Source organism: Apodemus sylvaticus, chromosome 13 (genome assembly GCF_947179515.1).
Source record: "Apodemus sylvaticus chromosome 13, mApoSyl1.1, whole genome shotgun sequence".
In the NCBI taxonomy this organism is placed as follows: Eukaryota; Metazoa; Chordata; class Mammalia; order Rodentia; family Muridae; genus Apodemus; species Apodemus sylvaticus.
This window is the reverse complement of record NC_067484.1, coordinates 70,813,358-70,834,826: the sequence shown is the minus strand read 5'-3', so window position 1 is coordinate 70,834,826 and position 21,469 is coordinate 70,813,358. Positions and strand designations below refer to the sequence as shown.

The following is a 21,469-nucleotide window of genomic DNA, read 5'->3' as shown; positions in this document are numbered from 1 at the left end:
CTAGCAAACTTATAGGAGACCAAATATGAGTAACATATAATGGATAGTTTCTACTTCTGATGGCCTGTTGTAATTGTATACATAATGAGGTTAATTCTGAGTATCAGGTACTAATTCAGCAGTCTCTATATCCATATAACTCTTTCTGCATATAAAGAATTAGTGACTATGTTAAGAGATTTAGCATAATCTAATATTATCATTAGGATTTCCTATAATTCTGACTTTTGAACTGAGGCATATGGACTTTTGAGTACCTTGCTCATTTTATCTGATTTGTAACTTGCCATCCCCATCTTGTTTGTATCAGTATAACATGTTGGTGCCTCTGGAATTGGTGTTTTCTTTATGATATGTGGAAGAATCCAATTAGTTTTTTTAATGAACTGTATGTATTTGCTTTTTGGATATTTGTTATTAATTTCACCCAAACTCTTTGCCAGTCTTCATTGAATCCCACAGTGACATAATCTCAGCATTTGTAAGAGATACTACAGTTTTGGCTGGACCTATTCCTGACAGTTGGCATAATCTTATTCTACCTTTTATAATTAACTCAGAAATCTTTTGTATATATGTCTTCAATTTTTAAAAATTGTTTATGAGCTAAGAAAATCCATTCCATAATACTATTTTCTCTTTGTATAATGAGCCAGCCCAGTAGGAGAATGAATTGAAGGCAAGATGACCAAAGACTCAATTTGATAACATATGCATCTTGCATTCTTTGTTCTACAAGAATTAATTCTTTTTCTGTTTCAGCTGTTAGAGATCTTGGACTGTTTAAATTTGAATCTCCTTGTATGTTTGAAACAAATTACTTAACTCATATGCACTTAACCCAAGTGTAGGCCTCAGCCAGTTAATAACTCCCATTAAGTTTTGAAAATCATTGTTTTCAATTGGTCCCTATGGATCTGTACCTTTTGTGGTGGAACTTTTTGTTGATTGATTTTATAACCCAAATAACTAAATGAATCTCCTCTTTGTATTGTTTTCTTTAGTAGTCTGTAATCCCCAGCATGGCAGAATTCTTTGTGTTACCTTAAACAGGTTCTCTAAAACATCTTTATCAGAATCAGCCAACAGAATATCATCCATATAGTAATAAATGATAGATCAAGGGAATTGCTTATGAAATATTGACATAAAGTTGGATTATGTAACATTCCTGTGCAAGTACCTTCCAGTGGTATCTCTTTTGTGGATGACTATTATTCAGTGTAGGTACTGAGAAAGCAAACTTTTCCTTATCCTGCTCATGCAAGGGTATTGTGAAAAAGCAATCTTTCAAGTCAATTATTTTTATAGGCTATGATTGTGGCCTATAAAAAGATTGAAAAGGAAGTCCAGACTGTAAAGGATCCATTGGTTGAAATACCTTGTTAATTGCTTTTGAATTTATTATCCTCCTCCATTTTCCTAATCTATTTTTTTACATCAAACACAGGGGAATTCCATGCGCAGGTAGACTCTTCTATATGTTGAGCCTCCAGCTGTTCTTTATCAGTTGTTCAAGTGCCTTTTCCTTCTGTTATGGTCACTGCTCTTGCCATGCAGGTCTCTTTGATGACCATTTCAGGGGCAAGGCTATTGGTATGTCAGCAGTGGAGCAGTGGCTCCTTTATAAATTTGGAAATTTGATTCCTGTGATATCCTGTTTTTGGATCATGAGCACAGTTTGTGATTTTTCTCAATCCCTGTATCAATACCTTCCCCAGGAGCATCTACCACATCACACTTAACTTCCTCATTTGCTGTCCCCAGAATTGCAGGAAATTAATTTGTGTGCCACATTGCTATAAAGGATCCAAAGATCCTTTCCCCATAAATGTATGGGTATGTCAGCTACATAAGTTTCAACTTCCCTGTTTGCCTGTCTGTTCCCACACATTTAATCTATCAGACACTTTGATTTATTCCTGATAATTTACCAATTCCTATAAACTGTGTATAAATCTTCTAAAGTGGCCAATCTGAATTCTAAGACTTTTGGGAACGTATACTAACATAACTCCTGTATCTACCAAGCCTTCTATGTCAGCACCATTCATTTACACCGTTAACTTGGGTCTCTGGTCATTAACCACTGTTGCCAGAACACACATTTTCTCTCCTTCCAAAAGTTCCTGTCCTTTCTACTGGAGCAGCCTTGCCGTTAATGTAAGGAAACAACAATTGAGCAGTTCTATTCCCTGCTTCAGTTTGCATCTCCTTTCTCACATATGCCACGACTCTAATTTCTTCCTCCCTATCCCCATCTACTACATTCAGTATTCATGTTTTCAAAGACCAATATTTCTATCAATGACTGTCTGGTTTCAGGGTCTGATAAGGTTCTATTTATAGCTGGACCCAATCTCTGTAAGAAATTGGTGAATGCTTCTACAGGTCCGTGTATTACCTTCATAAATAAAGTAGACTTCCCCCCTCCCTCATTCTCAATCAAACCCCAGGCTCTTAAAGCCGCAATACAACATTGTTCAATTATGCCATCATCAGATTGGATTTGTTTTTATAACCCCAAGCAGTTTGTCTTTAGTAACATTTATCCTCTTTGCTATATTCTATTGTTGTATTTTGTAGCCTTGTACCTCCACCATGACACCATTGTAATTGTTGTTCAGCTTATAGAACAGCTGACACCAATCTCTTCCAATCTTGGGGGATAACCCTATTCTGCATAGCCCAAGTATTTAACATTTCTTTAAGTAACGGAGAATGCAAGCTATATAATACCATAGCCTCTTTAAAATGCTTCAGATTTAGAATTTCTGTTGAATGCCAGGCCAGCTAATTATAGGCAGGACCACCATCATTAGCAGGCTTATGCTACACAAAGACATGGAACCTGAAGGGTCTGTGTGGGCCTGAGCAAGTCCTCTGGTAGTGCACTTGGCTGAACACTATCCCATGGTACCTGTCCTGGGCCCCTAATTTCAGGGCACTCTGGACGCCTGCAGTGAAAGTGCATGGAGCAGGGCAAGGTAGCAGTTTACTTTCTAGCCTGTTTAGTTTTCCCTTCCCCTTTCCCCTTTCCCCTTTCCCCTTTCCCCTTTCCCCTTTCCCCTTTCCCCTTTCCCCTTTCCTTTCCTTCTTTTAATTTTTAAAGGTTTATTATTTTATTTAATGAGTACACTGTAGCTGTCTTCAGACACATCAGAAGAGGGCATAAGACTCCATTACATATGGTTGTGAGCCACTATGTGGTTGCTGGGAATTGAACTCAGGAAGAGCAGTCAGTGCTCTTAACTGCTGAGCCATCTCTCCAGCCTCCTAGCTTCCCTTTTTCATTCAGTGTGCAGTACATTCCTGGTCTCAGACATCAAGCTTGAACACTGTTTTCTTTTCCCACTGGCATTTTGCTTCCCCAACACTTCTACCTCTATTTGCAAACTCTCTAAGTGCTTAGCTAACTCTGCAATCTTATCTAACATATGAACATTGTCAGCTTTCCCCCCAATCTTTTTAAAAAGAATTTTTGTTTTTGTTTTTAAACCAGGAAACAAAATAAAAAAACTCCATCCAGGAACCAGGTAGGAGATCACTGATTGGCTTTAATTGCTGTTTTGCCAACCTTAAAGAACATTGCTAACCACTCATAACCTGACCTTTCCTCTAGCACATTAGAAGAATTATCCATTATGCCTAAGCCATGTTGGGTGCCACCTATAGGCTTAGATTTCTCAAAACCTACTTTAATAAGGGCTCTCACTCCCCCCTGCCCCCCCCCCCCCAAAAGGTAGGGGAGAAAAGATGATAAATAGGATAGGACAAAGGGATGTGGACCTGTTTAGAAGTAGTTTTTCAGGATACCAGCAATCCAGCTATGTACTGTCAGGATACCAACATAGTTCAAAAGAGTTACCAACAGTTAAGTTTGGGGATTTCATGTAGAAATTTGTTTGATTTCTCTTAAATTCAGGTCATTTGAAGTAACTTTGTGATAATTGCTTGGAGTTGATCAGTTGGGCACAAACTTTTGAGTTGATCTTTTCTGTAGGTCTGTCTGTCCATCTCCCACCTGGGGAGGCCAGGTGTCATTTTGTTTTATTGTTGTGTTTATAGTTTGTCAGTTGTATTTTTTGGAAGTAGCAGAGACTTAACTTTCTCAATGGAGCTCCCTTTTAACATATGGGAAGCTCTGGCTGAAGTCTCAGAATCAGGAGAGTAAAAGATTCACAGGCTTTTTGTTGTTTGGGGATAGGGTTTCATTCTGTAGCTAAAGCTGGACTCAACTCAGTGTCTAGGATGGCCTTGAGATGATCCTCCTGCCTCAACCAAGTGTTGATGTTATAGACATAGACCACCATTTCCATCTTGTTAAAATGATTTAATTTGGGGGCTGGAGCATTTGCTGCTTTTCCAGAGATTTTGGTTTGGTTTCTGGTACACACAAGGCAACTCATTCAGTTTTAGGAATCCTTCTGGCTTTATGGGCATTCTGTATGTGTGTGGTACATACATGAAGGCAAATAAAATATGAATTATCCTTAAATTAATTTCACTGTAGGTGTAGTGGAACAAGACATTTAATCCCAGAACTGCAGAGGCAGAGACAGGCATGAATTCCAGGCCAGCCAAGGATATGTAGTGAGACTCTGTCTCAAATAAAGTAAACCTGAAACATTAAAGCTTCTTTCTTTTCTTTTTGTTTTCCTTGTATCTAGAATGTTTTTTATATTAGAAAAATATTAGAAGTAGTTCTCTGGGAAAATGAGTCAGTGTTAGTGGTAGAGCAACTGCCTAGCCTGTGTCAGGCTCTGGGTTCAGTTCCAAGTACAACCATCCTACCCCTCAAAGTGGATTGTGTCACACTTTCTCAGTAACTATGGATTGCTCTAAATGTCCACCTGGGTTTACTTTCCTTAATCACAGAGTCTAGTCCTCTAATCCTGAAAGGTTCTCTTATTTGTATTGGTGCAGTCTCTTTGAAATGCCAGGCAACTAGGATCCACAGGGCAAATAATTTCTTCTGAACTGTCTTATCTATGACATTTGATGACATTTGCTTGAGCTGTTAGTGGACTTTAACAACCTAGATCATCCCATCTCTTAAGGATTACTGACTTGTGTTTATCAGTTCAGTAGACAAATAACCTTTAAGGACCCAAGTATGTAGGCCTGGCATATACAAGTATAAGAACAAATTGTCTGGAAACTGCATTTTGTATTGCAAATCCAGTTCTTGTTTTCCAATTGCCATTATGTGATTCAATGTTTTATTGATGCTTGGATAATTAAAGTGAAATAGTGAAAATTTAGAAATTAACATGAATTACTATGCTTATTATAAATAATCCATTTTAAAATTTTATATATTTGATTTTCTTGACCTTTTTTTAAATTTTGTGGTACATGACTTACTATCATTCTGGTATTTACTAAACATTAGATTGTAGTTACATAGTTTCGTGATGTACTACAAAATGATTTTCCAAATTAATTTTTAGTTATGAGTGTGTATGTGTGTTTATGTGCATGTACATGTGGATGCCCACCTAGGCCAGAGGTGTCAGGTATAGTGGAGTTAGAGCTGTGAGCTGACCGATGTGGGTGCTGGTGATTGAACCTGGGTTCTCTAGAAGAGCAGTCTCTACTCTTAACTGCCGAGCTGTCCCTATAGCCCTAGAGTGATGTTTTATCGTTCATAGTGTTTCATGTCAAGAGATATAGTTTGATAACTTGGTTAAGGGTATGTGTTCCATGTTTTTTGTAAGGTAAAGTTAGTGTTTTCTTCCTTGGTCATAAATAATCTGTGTTTCTATGAAACCATATAGTTATTTAGTATTTCAATTAGCTCTTATCTAGTTGGTTTAGTTTTGTTTTTCTTTAAAAATTATTATTTTAAGCTAGACATAGTAGGGTAATACTTTAATCTCAGCAGAGGCAAGGGGCCAGGTGGATTTATGATTTTGATGTCAGCCTGATTTACATACCAAGTTCTAGGCCAGCCAGGCCTACACGGTGAGACCTTGTCTCCCCCCACCCCCAAACTGTGTGTGTGTTTGTGCGCGTGCATGTGAACATCTGCGTCTGTGGTTGTGTGCATGTGGATACAGAGGCATTGGTTCTGTCTGAACTGGGGTCCTTTGTAGGAGCAGTAAGTGCTCTTAACCGTCTTTGCGGACGCATGTTCTAGTGTTCTAGATTCTAACATGAGTCATTTATTACTGTGGGTGTCCTAAGTGGTACTTTTCCCTTTTCTTTTTTGATTTTTTTGGATTTGGTTTTTTTGAGACAGGGTTTCTCTGTGTAGCCCTGACTGTCCTGGAACTCACTCTGTAGACCAGTAGACCAGGCTGGTCTTGAACTCAGAAATCCACCTGCCTCTGCCTCCCAGAGTGCTGGGATTACAGGCAACTTTTCCCTTTTCTTAACTTTACATTTGTTTTAAATTTTGTGACAGGTTTTTTTTTTTTTTTTTTTTTTTTTTTTTTTTTTTTTTTTGAGACAGGGTTTCTCTGTGTAGCCCTGGCTGTCAGTCCTGGAACTCACTCTGTGTGACAGGGTTTTTATTCCTCAGCCCAGATTGGCCTTTTATTTGTGATTTTTCTTCCTAAGTCTTTTGAGTGCTGGGACTAATAGGGTAAGCTATATTCTTGACCTAAATGGTGTCTTATTTAAAAGATATTATCCTATATTTATTAGATCTTTTCTTTGGAAGAACTTTTTCCTTAATTCATATTAAGATAGACTATACCGTAATCCAGAGGATCAAAATCTATTTTTCTACAGATTCTAATTGAATCTGTTGGTAGTCTCCCTGTATAAATGAGAAAAGTTCTAAATAGTTAAGATGATTTAGTGTGCTCTTGGATTTGGTTGTCCTAATTATATTATGTAAAGAGTTTAATTTTGTTAATTATGAAAATAGCCTTTTTCCTTGAATAGTTATGTAGTTCCATAATAGAAAACACAGTTTATAAAAAGAAAAATGTTAATACTACTTTTAATAGGTTATAGGTTATTTCCAACTTGTAGACTTTGTTAATATTTTGGTAGATGCATTTCAGCTCCTCCCTTTACACTTTTTGTTTTCTGGAGTTAGTAGTATGTATTTTGAACATTTTCATATACCTCTGTAAAATGTTACTAATTTTTTAATTTGGGGTCCACCCCCCCCCCCCCCCCCATAGGATTTCATTCTCTTAAGACTAGACTGGCCTGGAACTCACTATGCAGCAGTCTTGGAATTACAAAATTCCTGCTTCAGTCACTGAGTGTTTGGGATTATAGCCATGAACCCCTGTGCCCAGCTCCCTGGTTCCCTCTGGCAGTTGTTTGTTTGTTTCCTTTTGTGTATGTGTGGGCCTCACTCCAAAGCTCAGACTAGCCTTGAATTTACACCATATTTTCTTGACTTATTCTTCTGAGGATTTGGGATTACTGGCATACTACACCACACCTAGTTTTTTTTTTTTTTTTTTTTTATGCCATTTATGCATACGTTCCATATCATGTATGTGGAGATCAGAGGACAACTTTGGAGCGACTCTTCTGTCCTACCCTTATCTAGGTTCCAGGGTTATCTGTTGAGCAGCCATCTCTTAGACTACTACCCTTATAGTTTCTTTTTTGATACATAGTCTCAAGTGTAACTAAGGTTGGTCAGCAGTCCTTTGGCCCCAGCTTCCCAGATGATGGGATTACACATGTGAACTACCACAAGCTCAAATTAACCTGAATTTCTGGGTTCAAATGACTTTCATGTCTCAGTTTACTGTATACTTTAAAATACAGGCAGACACCACTATATCCAATGTTAAAGAAAATTAAAAACAGGGTCTTGCTATGTAGACCTTTGTAACTCGCTAGGAAATATACTGTGCATGCAGTCCAGGTTGGCCTTGAACTCATGACAGTCCCCCTTTCTCTAGTGCTGAGATTGCAGGAATGGACCACAGTGTTCTGCTAAGAGCTATATCTGTTTTCTCATAGACAGGATTACTCTACTTCTGCATCTCCTTTATTTATTAACTCAAAATTAAGTTTAGATTGGGATTTCTTTATCTTTTTGAAAGATTTGTTTTTATTTTATGTGAATGAGTGGTTTGCCTGCATGTGTGTATGTGCACCATATGTGTGCTCAGTCACTATTGAGGCTAGAGCTGCAGTTACTGGTGGCATTTAGCTGCCATATGGGTTCAAGTCCTGGGTCCTTCAGAAGGGCAGCGGTGTTTTTAACTGCTGAGCCATTTCATTAATGGGTTGAGATGCCCTCCCTCTCTCTCACCCTCTCTCCTTACAGTATGTAGTCCTGGCTGTGCTGGAACTCACTAAGTAGACCAGGCTGGCCTTGAATTTACAGAGATTTACTAGCTTCTGCCTCCTGAGTTCTGAGATTCAAGGAGTGTGCCTCCACACCTGTGGGAAATTTTTTTTAATTTTTTTTAAATTTCTTTTTAAAATTTTTATTTCGTGTGGATTGGTGTTTTGCTTGTATGTATGCCTGTGTTAGGGTGTTGGATCACCTGGAACTGGAGTTATAGACAGTGTGAACTGTCATGCAGGTCCTGGAAACTGAACCTAGGATCCACTGGAAGAGCAGCCAATGCTGTTAACTACTGAGTCATCTCTCCAGCCCAGGATTGAGATTTCTTAATCTTTAGTGAATTTGTACTGGAAAAATTTTGTCAAGATTATCTCTTCATATAAATACAAAATTGCTATGTGTAAGAGCTCATTTGCAGGTTAGAGTTACTTCCTCTTTGAATGCTGCTTTACTGATAGGACAGTCTTTGTGGGAGCTTTATAATGTATTTCATGTTTCTGTTTGATGCCTGCCTGACTTTAGGTTTTTGTTTATCTCTTAGAAATGACTGCTGTCCACACAGGCAACATAAACTTCAAATGGGACCCCAAAAGCCTGGAGATTAGGACTCTGGCTGTTGAAAGACTGTTGGAGCCTCTCGTTACACAGGTAACTATCTGAAAACACAAATAGTTGTTGTAACAGTCTTTAGCAGTAGGTCTGGCCAACAAACCACAACCAAGGTAATTTAGCTCAGACTCTAAATTTGAGTTGGTTGAGTTTTAGTTAGTTTGACAATTAATTTGAATTGGTACGTATTGAATTGAATTGAATACCCTCAACCTCCTTAGGTATATGAGGGTAGATTTGAACTCTCCTGATCCCTCTTGAATGCCACATGTATTAAAGTCATGTGCCACCATGCCTGGCTTTATTTAATTCTTTAGACTACCCTTAGGCTGCCCTTTCTGAAATCTTACTGCTGATAATAAAGGTTATTGGTATTATATAGTACAAATTTCCAAGTATTTGTGCTTTGCAGATAGCGTCACCCTCCATCAGACAGGAAATTCAAGGAAGGTGTGCCTTAATGGTCAAGGGTCTCCCTTATCTTAGTACCCTTCATGTGTAGGATTAGTTGGCAGGTAATTTAGTTTGAGGATGTAGGCTTGGTATATTCTGTTACAAATACATGCATCATAGTGTGATGACATTTATTAACTTAGCAGCTATATATTTTTACTCTTTTGGCATAGTTAATATATATGTATATTTATATATGAGAAGAGAGAGAAAACAAGAATGACATTTTCTGTCTTTAAAAAACTTGCCTTCCAAGTCATAAACTATTACTTTATATGTCTATATGTAGATGTGTGGGGGTTAGTGGAACATTTGCTTTCTTGAACCCAGTATACTGTACTTTTCAGGTCTTATGTTTGGCAGATTTACACTATAACAAATCTTTAATCATCTTCAACCTACAGATCATCTGGTATATTAAACTTATTAATGATGGCTAATGCTCTGGAACTTTTAAGCATCATCACAGCAGGCTTCTATGGGCAATCTTTCTTTTCTTTATTAAGGGCCTTTACTAATTAATGCTAAGATTTACATTAATAAACTTGAACAGACTTCAGAAATAAGTTGTCTGAGAACATTTTGCAGACTAGTAGCAATGAAAATGTAGTCTTCTGGTAAAGTTAAATTTATTGTCCAGCCATTTCTAGAATATCCTGACTAAAAAAATGACATTTTACTTACCTTTAATCCTAGTTTTAGTCTGTAAAAAAGTCTTTCTAAAAACTTAATGATTACTTAAGAAATTAAAATATGCATTATATTTCTTATCTTACACATTAAGAAACAAATTATTTTAGAAACTAAATATAGCATAATTTTTAGGATTGTGTCATTATCTCATGTTTAGTAAGATCTTTAAGTGTGTCACCTAACTTACTTATGAACTTAGGATTGCTGTCTTTAAAGATACTAGTCTGCTATTTTTTCATTTAAAATGATTATATTTTTTTAAAATTAAACTTGTAGGTGACAACCCTGGTAAACACCAACAGTAAAGGGCCCTCTAATAAAAAGAGAGGCCGTTCTAAGAAGGCCCATGTTTTGGCTGCATCTGTTGAACAAGCAACTGAGAATTTCTTGGAAAAGGGGGATAAAATTGCAAAAGAGAGCCAGTTTCTCAAGGAGGAGCTTGTGGCTGCTGTAGAAGATGTTCGAAAACAAGGTGGGTCAATATATGAAGAGAGACAGGATTCCTAGGGAAGAGATTCAGTAAAATTTTAAATTTACATTTATTTATATGTGTACATGTATCTGCGTTTCTATCTATGGGTGCCACAGCGTGGCATTTGGAAGTCAGAGGACAACTGTGGGAGTCTTCCCCTCCCCTCCCCTCTCCTCCCCTCCTCTCCCTCCTCCCCTCCCCTCCCCCCTCCCCTTCCCTCCCTCTCCTCTTCTTCCCTTCCTCATTCGAGTCCTGGGGCTTGAACTCTGGTTATCAAGTGTGGCAGCACCTCTCACTGAGCCAGCTCACGGCCCTAACTGCCTTCTTTCTCATGGGTTATTCACTGGACTGCTGTGCCATGAGAACACTTTAGGAGTTATGTAGCAGGAGGTACCATCTACTGCTAAGGGCCAGTAGCATATACTTTTGCCAAGCATATGAATGAATGAATGAAATATGGAAACAGATATCCATTTACATTGAAGATTCAGAAGACTCCCAACGAGCCCCAAAGGATTATAAATGTTCCTTTTAAGCTACCATTATTTTTTTGAATAATCAGTCAGCAGAAGAAAACCTGGTTTCCTTTTTTTAGACGGTCTTTAGTGGTCTGAAGCCTAACCTAACTTGTTTTAGGTTAGCAGTTGAATAATTGCTTATCTAAGGAATGCCTGGTTGGTATCTGTGGAAACATGTGGTTCCTTGAGGGACTGTAAGATGTGTTTGTATGGGGTCAGTGTTGACTACTTTTGATTAGACCGGGGTTTCTAGGGTTTTTTTGATAAAGGGCCAGCTAGTATTTTAATTTTACTGGTCATAGAGTCTCTGTTGAAGCCATTTAGCCATGCTGTTGAATTTGGATCGCAGCGATGGAGAATATGTACACAAATGTGCAAGGTATGATCTGATTAAAACTTACAAAAGCAGAAATGTGCTATCTTGATATACAAAATATAGTTTGCTAATTCCTAATCTAAGATTTTCCGATTTTCCTACACTGTTAAAAATACAAGCTTGCTGTGTTTAAAGAAGTGTTTGTTCAAAAAAAAAAAAAGTCAGATTTTTGTGTTTGGAGTTTGTGTGTGCCCAGTGCTTTCTATACAACCACAGTTTTTTTTTTTTTTTTAAAAGATTTATTTACTCTATGTTGAATGCTCTATCTGCATGTACCCCTGTGTGCCAGAAGAGGGCATCAGATCACATTATAGATGGTTGTGAGCCACCATGTGGTTGCTGGGAATTAGGACCTCTGGAAGAGCAGCAAGTATTCATAACCCCTGAGCCATGCCTCCAGCCCCTATGCAACCATAACAATGAATGCATACAGTTTTGTATAATTTTTTATATGAATAACATGTATGAAAATTTGGGTACCTTAAAACACCACCATAATGCTGTAAGTGTATCACAAACATCCACATTCATAAACTCAGGTCCATTTGTTTTCAAGGTAATAAAACAAGCCTCCTAAGAACCTACCATGGGAGCCAGTTGTCAGTTAGTTTCACAACATCTAAACTCCTGTGGTCTAGGGTCACATTGTAATGACAATCTGCTTAAACTAGGTTCTGAGCCTTCTTCAGGCTGAAGCATGCGGTGCCTTTGTGTGTGCCCTTTCTTGTTTAGAGGGCACACATCTATTTGCCCAGTCTTTGGGTAGGTCAGTCTTAGCTTTAAGTGTTTTCTTTCTAATTTTATCATTAGATTGCCCTCCTCTTTCCAGTCTCTAGTAGGGCAGCTTACTTTATAGTTTGTTGGTCTTTTCCGTGGTCTAACATGGTATCTGCTCTGTGATAGATAGGTATTGTGTTTTAGGATAATTAGCTATTTCCTAAAGAGTGTGGTATGAGAAAGAAAAGTTCCTTTCTCACATTTTAAGTGTATTTACAAATATGAATGCTTTCATGTAGGTGAAGAATCATAAAAAGCTGATATAGTGCACACTGACTCATCCTTTCAGAGTTTGTAGTATATTCTTAGGGTTATGTAGCTGTGGTTGCTGTCTTAAGCATTTCTGTCACCCCCAAAGACACCCTGTACTCATCATAAGTCATGGATGATATCTTTGGCACACAGTAGAGTCTTGCTACCTACTTCAGGCTTGTCTAGGAACTGGATCATTTTGCCTATTTCACAAATGTTTTGATTATACGTGTGTGCTATTATGATAGGTATTTTAACAGATCACAAAGAGGAGGGCTGCCTCTGGTTATCTTCAGTATATTTTATGAGTCCTTGAATAGTAAGAGTTCTGTCTAAAAAAAAAAAAAAAAAAAGCACTTACCTGGTTTAAGGGATGCCAGACAGTTGAGATGAGTTAAATAATTAAAAAATAGGACCAGTGCTGTTAAATTGGAAGTCAGGGGAGGAGGAATAGTTTCTGTATTAGTTGCTTTGTCTCATTGCTCTAAGAAAATACCTGACAAATGCAACATAAGGAAGTTATTTCGGCTTGAAGTTGCAGGGCATACATATGTACTGTCCAGCAGTGAGGAAGGTGTGAAGGCAGAAGAGGAGATCTGTTCACTTTGCACCTCCAGTCTAGAAGCAGAGAGTTAGGAATACTTGTGCCTAGCTTGTTTTCTCCTTTTATCAGTCCAGTACCCCCCCCCCCACCCATTAGATAGTGTTGTCCACATTTAGGACATCTTTCTTCTTTAACATAATCTAGATAATTCCACAGAGATAAGCTCAGAGAATTGTTTCCATAACTCTAAATCTGAAAAGGATTTGGCAATCAAGATAACTGTTAGACACACATTGGAGTAGGATTTTACTTGATGGTTGTTGTGGGGCTTGCCTGTAATCTTACCTCTTAGAAAGCATGGGCAGGAATATTGAAAGTCGTACCTTGACTATATAGTCAAACCTTATCTAAAAAAATAAATATTGGGCTGCTGATAGTAGGGACTTGCTCTGATATGAGTAACTTCATCCCTGCTGCTTGTGTCCATGTCTGAGTGAAGACTTGAAGCAGATGTACACCTTTGTATAATCCTACATTGTTTTCAACATTTGGTTGTTAGAAAGGCCAAGAACTAGCATGAGCTACTGAATGAGACACTGTCGGGGAGGGAAGGTGGCAGGGGAGGCGGGGATGGGACCCAACAAAAACCAGAAAGAAAATAGAGGGTTCAGTTAAGCATATGATTAGGTAAAAGTGAATATTCTAGGAAGGATAGATGTTGGGGAAAAAAACAAAATGGGGTTGATTATGTGTGTTCCTCTGATGGGCAAGACCCTCTTCTTGTATAGTCTCAGTTACTTTTCTATTGCTGTACAGACACCATTACCAGAACAACTTACAGAAGCAAGAGTTTATTGGTGCTTACAGTTTCAGAGGATTAGTTAGAGTCCATGGTGATTATGGTGGGGAGCATGGGAGCAGGCAGATTTGGTGCTAGAGCAGTAGCTGAGACCTTAGATTTTTATTACAAGCATGAAGCAGAGAGAGACACTGGGGATGGTGTGGGTGTTTGAAACCTCAAAGCCCATCCCCAGGGCCACACCTCATCCTCATCCTTACCTCCTAATCCTTAACAAACACTTCCACCAACTGATGGGCAATTCTCATTCAAACAACTGTAAATAGAGAAGTTGTTTTTCCTGTTTCGTTGTAGAACTCAGGACACATGGACATGAAATGTAAATTAATAGCACGAATATAGAAAGAATGATGAGCAGATAAACAGCAGGTTAGAAATTTTCCTGAATGTGTTAAAACATCCATTGGATCATTAAATGGAGAAGAAAGGGAGGATGTCCTCCAGGGAAGCAGGAGCACAGACATGTAAATTATGCCTGGGATGGTGAGGGCTCACTGTAGGAGAGCGCTATGGAGCACTGCTGAGAGCAGAGGTAAGGACTGTGTCTGGGATTTGGCTCAGATCGTAGAGCACACACAAGGTCTCAGGTTTCATCTCAGAAAATATCCTTCCCCTAAAAGGTCTAGAAAATTATTAGTTCCTGTGGGGTTTTTTTTTTTCTTTTTTTTTTCTTCAGAACCAGGCTGGCCTTTGGCCTTTGGCCTTTCAGCCTCTGGCCTTTCAGCCTCTCAGCTAAGAGATAAGGGTGTTCTTGGCTTAGGTGCCACTTGAAAGTGGTTGGAATGCCAGGTGTGGAATGAAGGACTTTTAGGGAATGATGTAGAACCACAGAATTCTGTTTCTGTTGTTGGGACAGGCTTACAGCTTAGTACATCAAGTGATACAGGGCTCACTCCCAAGGAAGCAGGTCTTTCCAGTATTGGTCTGTATTTATAATTCTGTTTCTTTAAGGATGTTATGTTCAGGTGATTGTTTAAACTTTCCATGGCATGGTTATAACTTATTCATGGGACAGTAAAGATGCCTCTTGTAAATATCTTCAACATGCATTTTTTGTATTTGTTTATAAAGGTTTTATTTTTAATTATGTGTATATGTGTTTGTGTATGTCTGTATTTCTGCATGGGGATTGTGTGGGTGGGTGGGTCTAGGTGCTATTGAAAGCCAGAAGAGATTGTTGGGTAATCTGGAGCTGGAATTGCAGCTGTTTGGAGCTGCCCAGTAGGAGGGTTGGTAACTAAAATTGGGTCATCTACTAGAGCAATCTGCAGTCTTAACTGTTGAACCATTTCTTCAGCCTCTTAACAACCCCCACCCCAGTAAAACTTTACTTTTGATTAAGTCTACTGTATTAAGTCTACTATACCACTTATGGGTCTAAAATTTTAACTAAGTTTAAGCTCATGAAGATTTTTGTGTTTTCTTATAAAAACTTTATCATTTTATTTCTCTCTTTGTGTAGCACTGGCTCTTCTAAAACTTACTATGTAGACCAGGCTGGCTTTCAGCTCAGATGCTCTTGCTGGGATTAAAAGCATGTGCTGCTATGCCCACTTACTTTTGTTTTTTTTTGTTTTTTGTTTTTTGTTTTTGGATTTGGTTTTTTCGAGACAGAGTTTCTCTGTGTAGCCCTGGCTGTCCTGGAACTCACTCTGTAGACCAGGCTGGCCTCGAACTCAGAAATCCACCTGCCTCTGCCTCCCAGAGTGCTGGGATTACAGGCATGCGCCATCAACGCCCGGCTACTTTTGTATTTTTAAATTACATATTTAAATCTGAATTGTTAAATCAATTGTGTTTAGGTTCCCTTCTCCTGCTTCTTTTGCCTATGGAGAACACAGTTGCTTCAGCATTTTTGGAAATGTTGTCTTTTTTCAGTTAAATAAATTTTGCTAATAATATGTTGGTTGTAAGTGTGAAGTTAGATCTGGGCTCTGGGTTTCCTTCCATTGATTTAACCGAGTCTTCATTTTCCTTATTCCAATATGCCAATTCCACACAGATTTGGTTATATAACTTATTTTTTATTTTTTTAAACTTTCTACAACAGAACAAGGAGCAGCTTAAGGAAAGAATGTTTTATTTTGCCTCATGGTCCTGAGATAGACCCCATCATGGTGGGCAGGGTGAAGCAGGTGGGCCATTCAGAGCTTTTGTGGTGGCTTCCAGAATCTGGGCATATCTGGAAACTGATGAGTGCTGGACTCCAGCAGTGAGATGGTCCCACCCAAAGTCTGGGTGTGTCTTCCCCTTTCTCTTATCTCAGACATGCTTTTAGGTGATTTCCAAATCTAGTCTAGTCGACCACAGATTAGCTTCCATAATAGCATTTATGCTTTAGAACAGTCTTCTAAGTTTATTAATTCTAAGTTATTAGCCATTGTAGTTGTTTCAGCTCTCTATGTAAGTATCATTTTGGGAAAGATTGATACATTTACTAAATTGACTGTTCCAACCCACAGAAAAGGTATTCCCTGTTTTGTTTTGATTTCTTTTGTCAGTATTAAGCATGAGTTTTCTATATACTTAGATTTATATGTGAGCATTGCATTTAAAATTCTTAATTTTTTGTATAATTTTTATTTTATGTGTATTGTTTTGTCTGCATGTACAACTGTGTACCATTTGCAAGCTTGATATTGTAGAGACTAGAAGAGGGCATTGGATCTCTCCTTTGGAACTGGATTTGCAGGTGGCCTTGAGCTGGTATGTGGGTGGTAGGAATCTAACCTGGGTCCTGTGAAGAGCAGCTAGTGTTTCTAACCACTGAGCTATTTCTCCAACCCATAACATTCTTTAAAAAAAAAAACTCTCTATGTCCTGGGAATCAAACATTGTTTATCAGTTTTGGCAGCAGGTGTCTTTACTGACTGGGTTAACAATAAGTAATATTGTACGTTCCTTTAGTTTTATTTCTTGTTGAGATCTTGGCTACATATAAATACATTACTTATCTTTAATTCTAGCTTTTTATTATTTTGTTAATATATTTTTAAAGTTTAACACTAATTATAGGCATTTAATTAAAGAGTTTATTTACTGTTAGTTTTGTAGTGCTGGAAACTGAACCCTGGAGCCTGGTACATTCTAAGGCAGGACTCTACTCTGGAGCTACATCTCTACTCCAACCACACCCTGTTATTGCATTAGTTTCCTCCCCTGTTACTGGGCTTAAGATTAATAATATTTCTATTAAAGCTTTAAAAGTATTATATATATATATATGTATATGTTGTCTGTCTGTATTTATCTCATAGAAGCGTGGGTGTTTGCAGAGGTCAGAGTTATAGGATCTCCTAGAGCTGCTTTTAGAGTATGCTTTTGTGAGCTGCTTAATGAGGGTACTTACTGTGTTAGCAATGTGGTTTTTTTTTTTTTTTTTTTTTTTTTTTTTTTTTTTTAATTTGGTTTTTCTGAGACAGGGTTTCTCTGTATAGCCCTGGCTGTCCTGGAGCTCACTCTGTAGACCAGGCTGGCCTCGAACTCAGAAATCCACCTGCCTCTGACTCCCAGAGTGCTGGGATTACAGGCGTGCGCCACCAACACCCGCGGCTCAATGTGGGTCTTCTGAAAGAACTGCTAGTGGTTTTAACTGCTGAGTCATTTCTCTAGCTGACAGAAATATTTTGTGTGTGTGTGTGTGTGTATATGTGTGTGTGTATGTGTAAGAGATGTACCCTTGCAATGGTACACATGTAGACATCAGAGTACAGTTTTGTAGTTGTCTTACTTTCTTAGGGATTAAATTTCAATCCTTAGGCTTGATGGCAAGTTCCTGCATCTCAAAGCCATTTCTCTGGCCTAATATTTTATTTTATTTTTTGTTTATTATTTTATTTTTATTAAAGATGTCTTTTGCCTGCATGTGTCTGTTGTATATCACACATGTCTGGTACCTGTGAAGGCTAGAGAAGGGTTTCAGATCCACTGGACAAGTTAAAAATGGTGTGAACTGCTGTATAGGTGCTGGAAATTGAACCTAGGTCCTCTGGAAGAGCAGCCAGTGCTTTAAACCACTACAACCTGGGACAGATTTTTTTTTTAATAAAATATAAAATATGTACACTGTAGCTGTTTTCAGACACTAGAAGAGGGTGTCAAATCTCTTTAGGGATGGTTGTGAGCCACCATGTGCGTGCTGGGATTTGAACTCATGACCTTTGGAAGAGCAGTCGGTGAGCTTACCTGCTGAGCCATCTCTCTAGCCCCTAGAAGTATCTCTTGAGTATAGGTATTGGTCAAAGATTTGGGGACTTGATCCCGGGGATTCTTTTACCTCCCAATTTTGGTAATTTGGTGTGCCTCTGTTTCATGTACTCTGTGTATATGTACTAGACAAGATGCCCACAATAAGATATTCATCTTAGTTAGGTCATCAGCAGAACATCTTTTCTTCCTCAGTGTCTATAACTAGCCCAGTTTGACTCATGCTCAGTCTGGAATAGGTTTCCTGTTGGCAGAGGACAGTGAAACAAATCTGGATACATCTTTACCCCACACACAGGACACTGTGGGAGAGCTCTCTAGAGGATCATGTATATGCCATAAAGTGATGCTGTGTAGGGAAAAATGTTAGTCTCTATAGGTACTAGGATATCCCATTAGATTTTCTTGTTTGTTTTGTAAGTGTAAAATGTTTCCTTTAAAAAAAATTGTTCTGAGCCGGAGGGATGGCTTAGGGGTCAAGAACATTTGCTGTATTTTCAGAGAACAAATTTGTTTTATAGCACTCACACTTGAGTGTAACTTCTGCTTCAAGGGATCCAGTACCCTGTTCTTTCCTCCATGGGAATGTATACAGGTGACATATATACACATAAATAAAAATGACAAATAATTTTCAAAAATTGCTCTTTTGAATTTGGGCTGTAGCTCAGTGGTTAAATCCTTTCTAAGCATGCATAGGATCCTGAATTTGATCCCCTGAAGCAAGGGGAAAATTATAGTATTTGGTGGTGGTAGATACTGAATTTTTTTATTGCTATATTTGAAATGTCCTAGTGCATGTGAGTACGATTACAGCAGCACTGGTTATTATAAGCATTAGTTTTCTTTTGTTGATTTGTCGAAGCCTTTGTTTGATTCTTTCTATGTCTCTCTGTATTTGATCTTTTCTATCTGGATCTGTTAGAAGTACATCCATTTCTTAACCTCCATATGTTCTGAGGCCTATGATTAAGTAAAAACATTATTTGTTATTTACCCTCAAACACCTGGTCTCATCACTTAATTTTTCTTTTGCTCTTCATTTTAGTTGAGCAGGGGAAGCAAAGTATAAGTTTTGGAAAATGATACTGGGTTATCATTTCCAATCCAGTAAGTCTGGGTTAAGGCTGTGTTTGACTTGGGGTGTGTCAAGGGTGCTGTCTGCTCGGTCAGTGCCCGTGTGGGAGCACATGCTGCCCTGCAGAGTCAGGTGCTGATGCAGCCAGCCTGCACGGGAGGATAGGGAAGTCATTATATTCTAATGTTTCTTACCATTTTGAAATTGTTCCTCTCTTAAAGATCTGTCTTGTTAAATTCACAAAAATAACGCCCACTGAGATAATGCTCTTGAGTTACAGCAGGTACTATTACTGCCTTAATGTATTTGTACAGTGTAGCAGAGGTTATCTCAGTATTGGTCTGTTTTTGTTTTTAAAAATTCTTTTCTCTTAATATGTTTATTTCATGTATACCTATATGTACATTTGTGTGCTATACCATTGGAAATTAGAGAAAATCAGTTTCTCACCTTACTCTTTTGGGTCTGGGAGAGAACTCAGGTTATCCAGCTTGATGGTAAGTACCGCTGTTACCTGCTGAACCACCTTTTCAATTTTAAAATTTTGGCCCCTTTTAAAATTTTGAGTTGGCGTTTCCTGCTGCCACTTGACTGTGTAGCAGAGGATGACCTCAGATTCTTGAACCTCCTGCCTCTGTCTCCCTAGTGCTAAGAGCACAGGAATGCAGGAATGCACACCACTGACTTGCTTTTGTGTTTTGGAGACTGAATCTCATTCTGTAGCCCAGACTGGCCTCAAACTTGCATCAGTCCTCCTACCTAAGCATCCTAAGTGCTGATATTCCAGGTGTGCACCACCATGCCCAGCCCTGTGTTGCAGTGGCTTAGTTACTGCTAGCTAATTTCTTAAAGAAAGTGATTCCAGGTTGAAATGCATGTTATGCATTTATTTGAATGTGTAATCCGGAAGCAAGTGTCTCTCTTTGGAGTGTTTCTGAATAGCAGCAGGGCACACTTGAATTAGAAAGGAAAATGAGAACATGAATATGTGTGGTACTCTATTTTAATTTAAAGAAATATTCTGTCAACTATAAAAGTGAAAAATGCAAAGCTTCTTTCTGTGCTGTGCCACCGGGGGTAGAAGGGAGGGAGAATGGAGAGGGGTAAGAGGGAGGGAGAATGGAGAGGGCTAAGAGGGAGGGAGAATGGAGAGGGGTAGGAGGGAGGGAGAATGGAGAGGGGTAGGAGGGAGGGAGAATGGAGAGGGGTAGGAGGGAGGGAGAATGGAGAGGGGTAGGAGGGAGGGAGAATGGAGAGGTTTCCAGGCTTAAAGAACTCGATATTAACTTGATGCGATTGGGCTGGCTCTAAAAAATAAAGTGTAAAAGGCACATGCCAGAGATTTCCTGGGATCTTGTCTTATGTCTCTGTAGTGTGTGCTGTATCAGGGGCCCAGGGCTTTGCCATATCTCCTTAAGTGAATAACGTGTGAGGGAGGAGCTGCCTCTGGTGTAGAGGAGTAAGTGATGCCCCCTTCCTTTCCTCTTTCTCTCTCTCTTCTGAAATTCTGTATCTTTAGGGGTTAAGATCTGAGACTTATGTATAAAGATATTAAACTTGATAGTAGAGTTTTCTGTAATGCCCACTTTTTGCTACTCTGAATACAATAAAAAAAAAGGGTCTTCTTAGGGAGTTGAGAGGGAACAACAGTCTTACCATGTAGCTCAAGTTGGCCTTGAATTTGTGATTTTTCTGCTCAGCTTTCTGAATATAGACATTACAGTTCTGTACCACTGTGTGTGGGGTTAATAACCACCCACCCTGTGTGTGTGTGGATAGGAATAAAGAGTATTATGTTATGTAGCCCAGGCTAGCCTCCAACTTGATCTATAGCTATGGATGACCTAGAACTATTGCTGACTCCTGAAAGGTTAGATTGCAGATGTGTGCCACCAAGCCTGGCCAAAACAACTGTAATCGAAATTTTACATTTCAAAAACAAAGCAACATCAACAAAAAGTCGTCGTCGTCGTAGTAGTAGTAGTAATAATAATAATTTGTAGTGAATATATTTTGATACTAATCAAAAAAGCAAAGTAAAAGTTACCTATAATTTTGTAACTAGAGATTAAAAACATATGTTTGTGATTGGGGTTTAGCAGTTAAGAGCATTGACTGCTTTTCCAAAGGACCCTGATTCAGTTCCTAGCACCCAAATATTGGCTCATAGCTTTCTGTAACTCCAGTTCCGAGGGCTCCTTCATGCTCATAATGCACATACATATATTCAGGCATACACACAGAAATATAAAGTAAATTAATTTACAGGCTGTTTTCTGTGACTATGTTAATGAGTAGAAGGACAATGTGCTTGGTTGTTTCATTATTTTTTTTACATTATGATACTGAAATATGTT

At 38.5% G+C, this 21,469-nt stretch overlaps 1 protein-coding gene across 1 annotated transcript in view; it reads left to right on the top strand.

The window, feature by feature from the left end:
- Positions 1-21,469, top strand: part of Ctnna1 (catenin alpha 1) — a 126,519-nt gene that overhangs the window by 21,530 nt on the left and 83,520 nt on the right. The window contains exons 2-3 of the mRNA XM_052155317.1: positions 8,817-8,923; positions 10,307-10,502. Coding sequence (XP_052011277.1) covers positions 8,819-8,923; positions 10,307-10,502 — 301 coding nt within the window. The 5' untranslated portion in view covers positions 8,817-8,818. The remainder of the gene's footprint in view (positions 1-8,816; positions 8,924-10,306; positions 10,503-21,469) is intronic.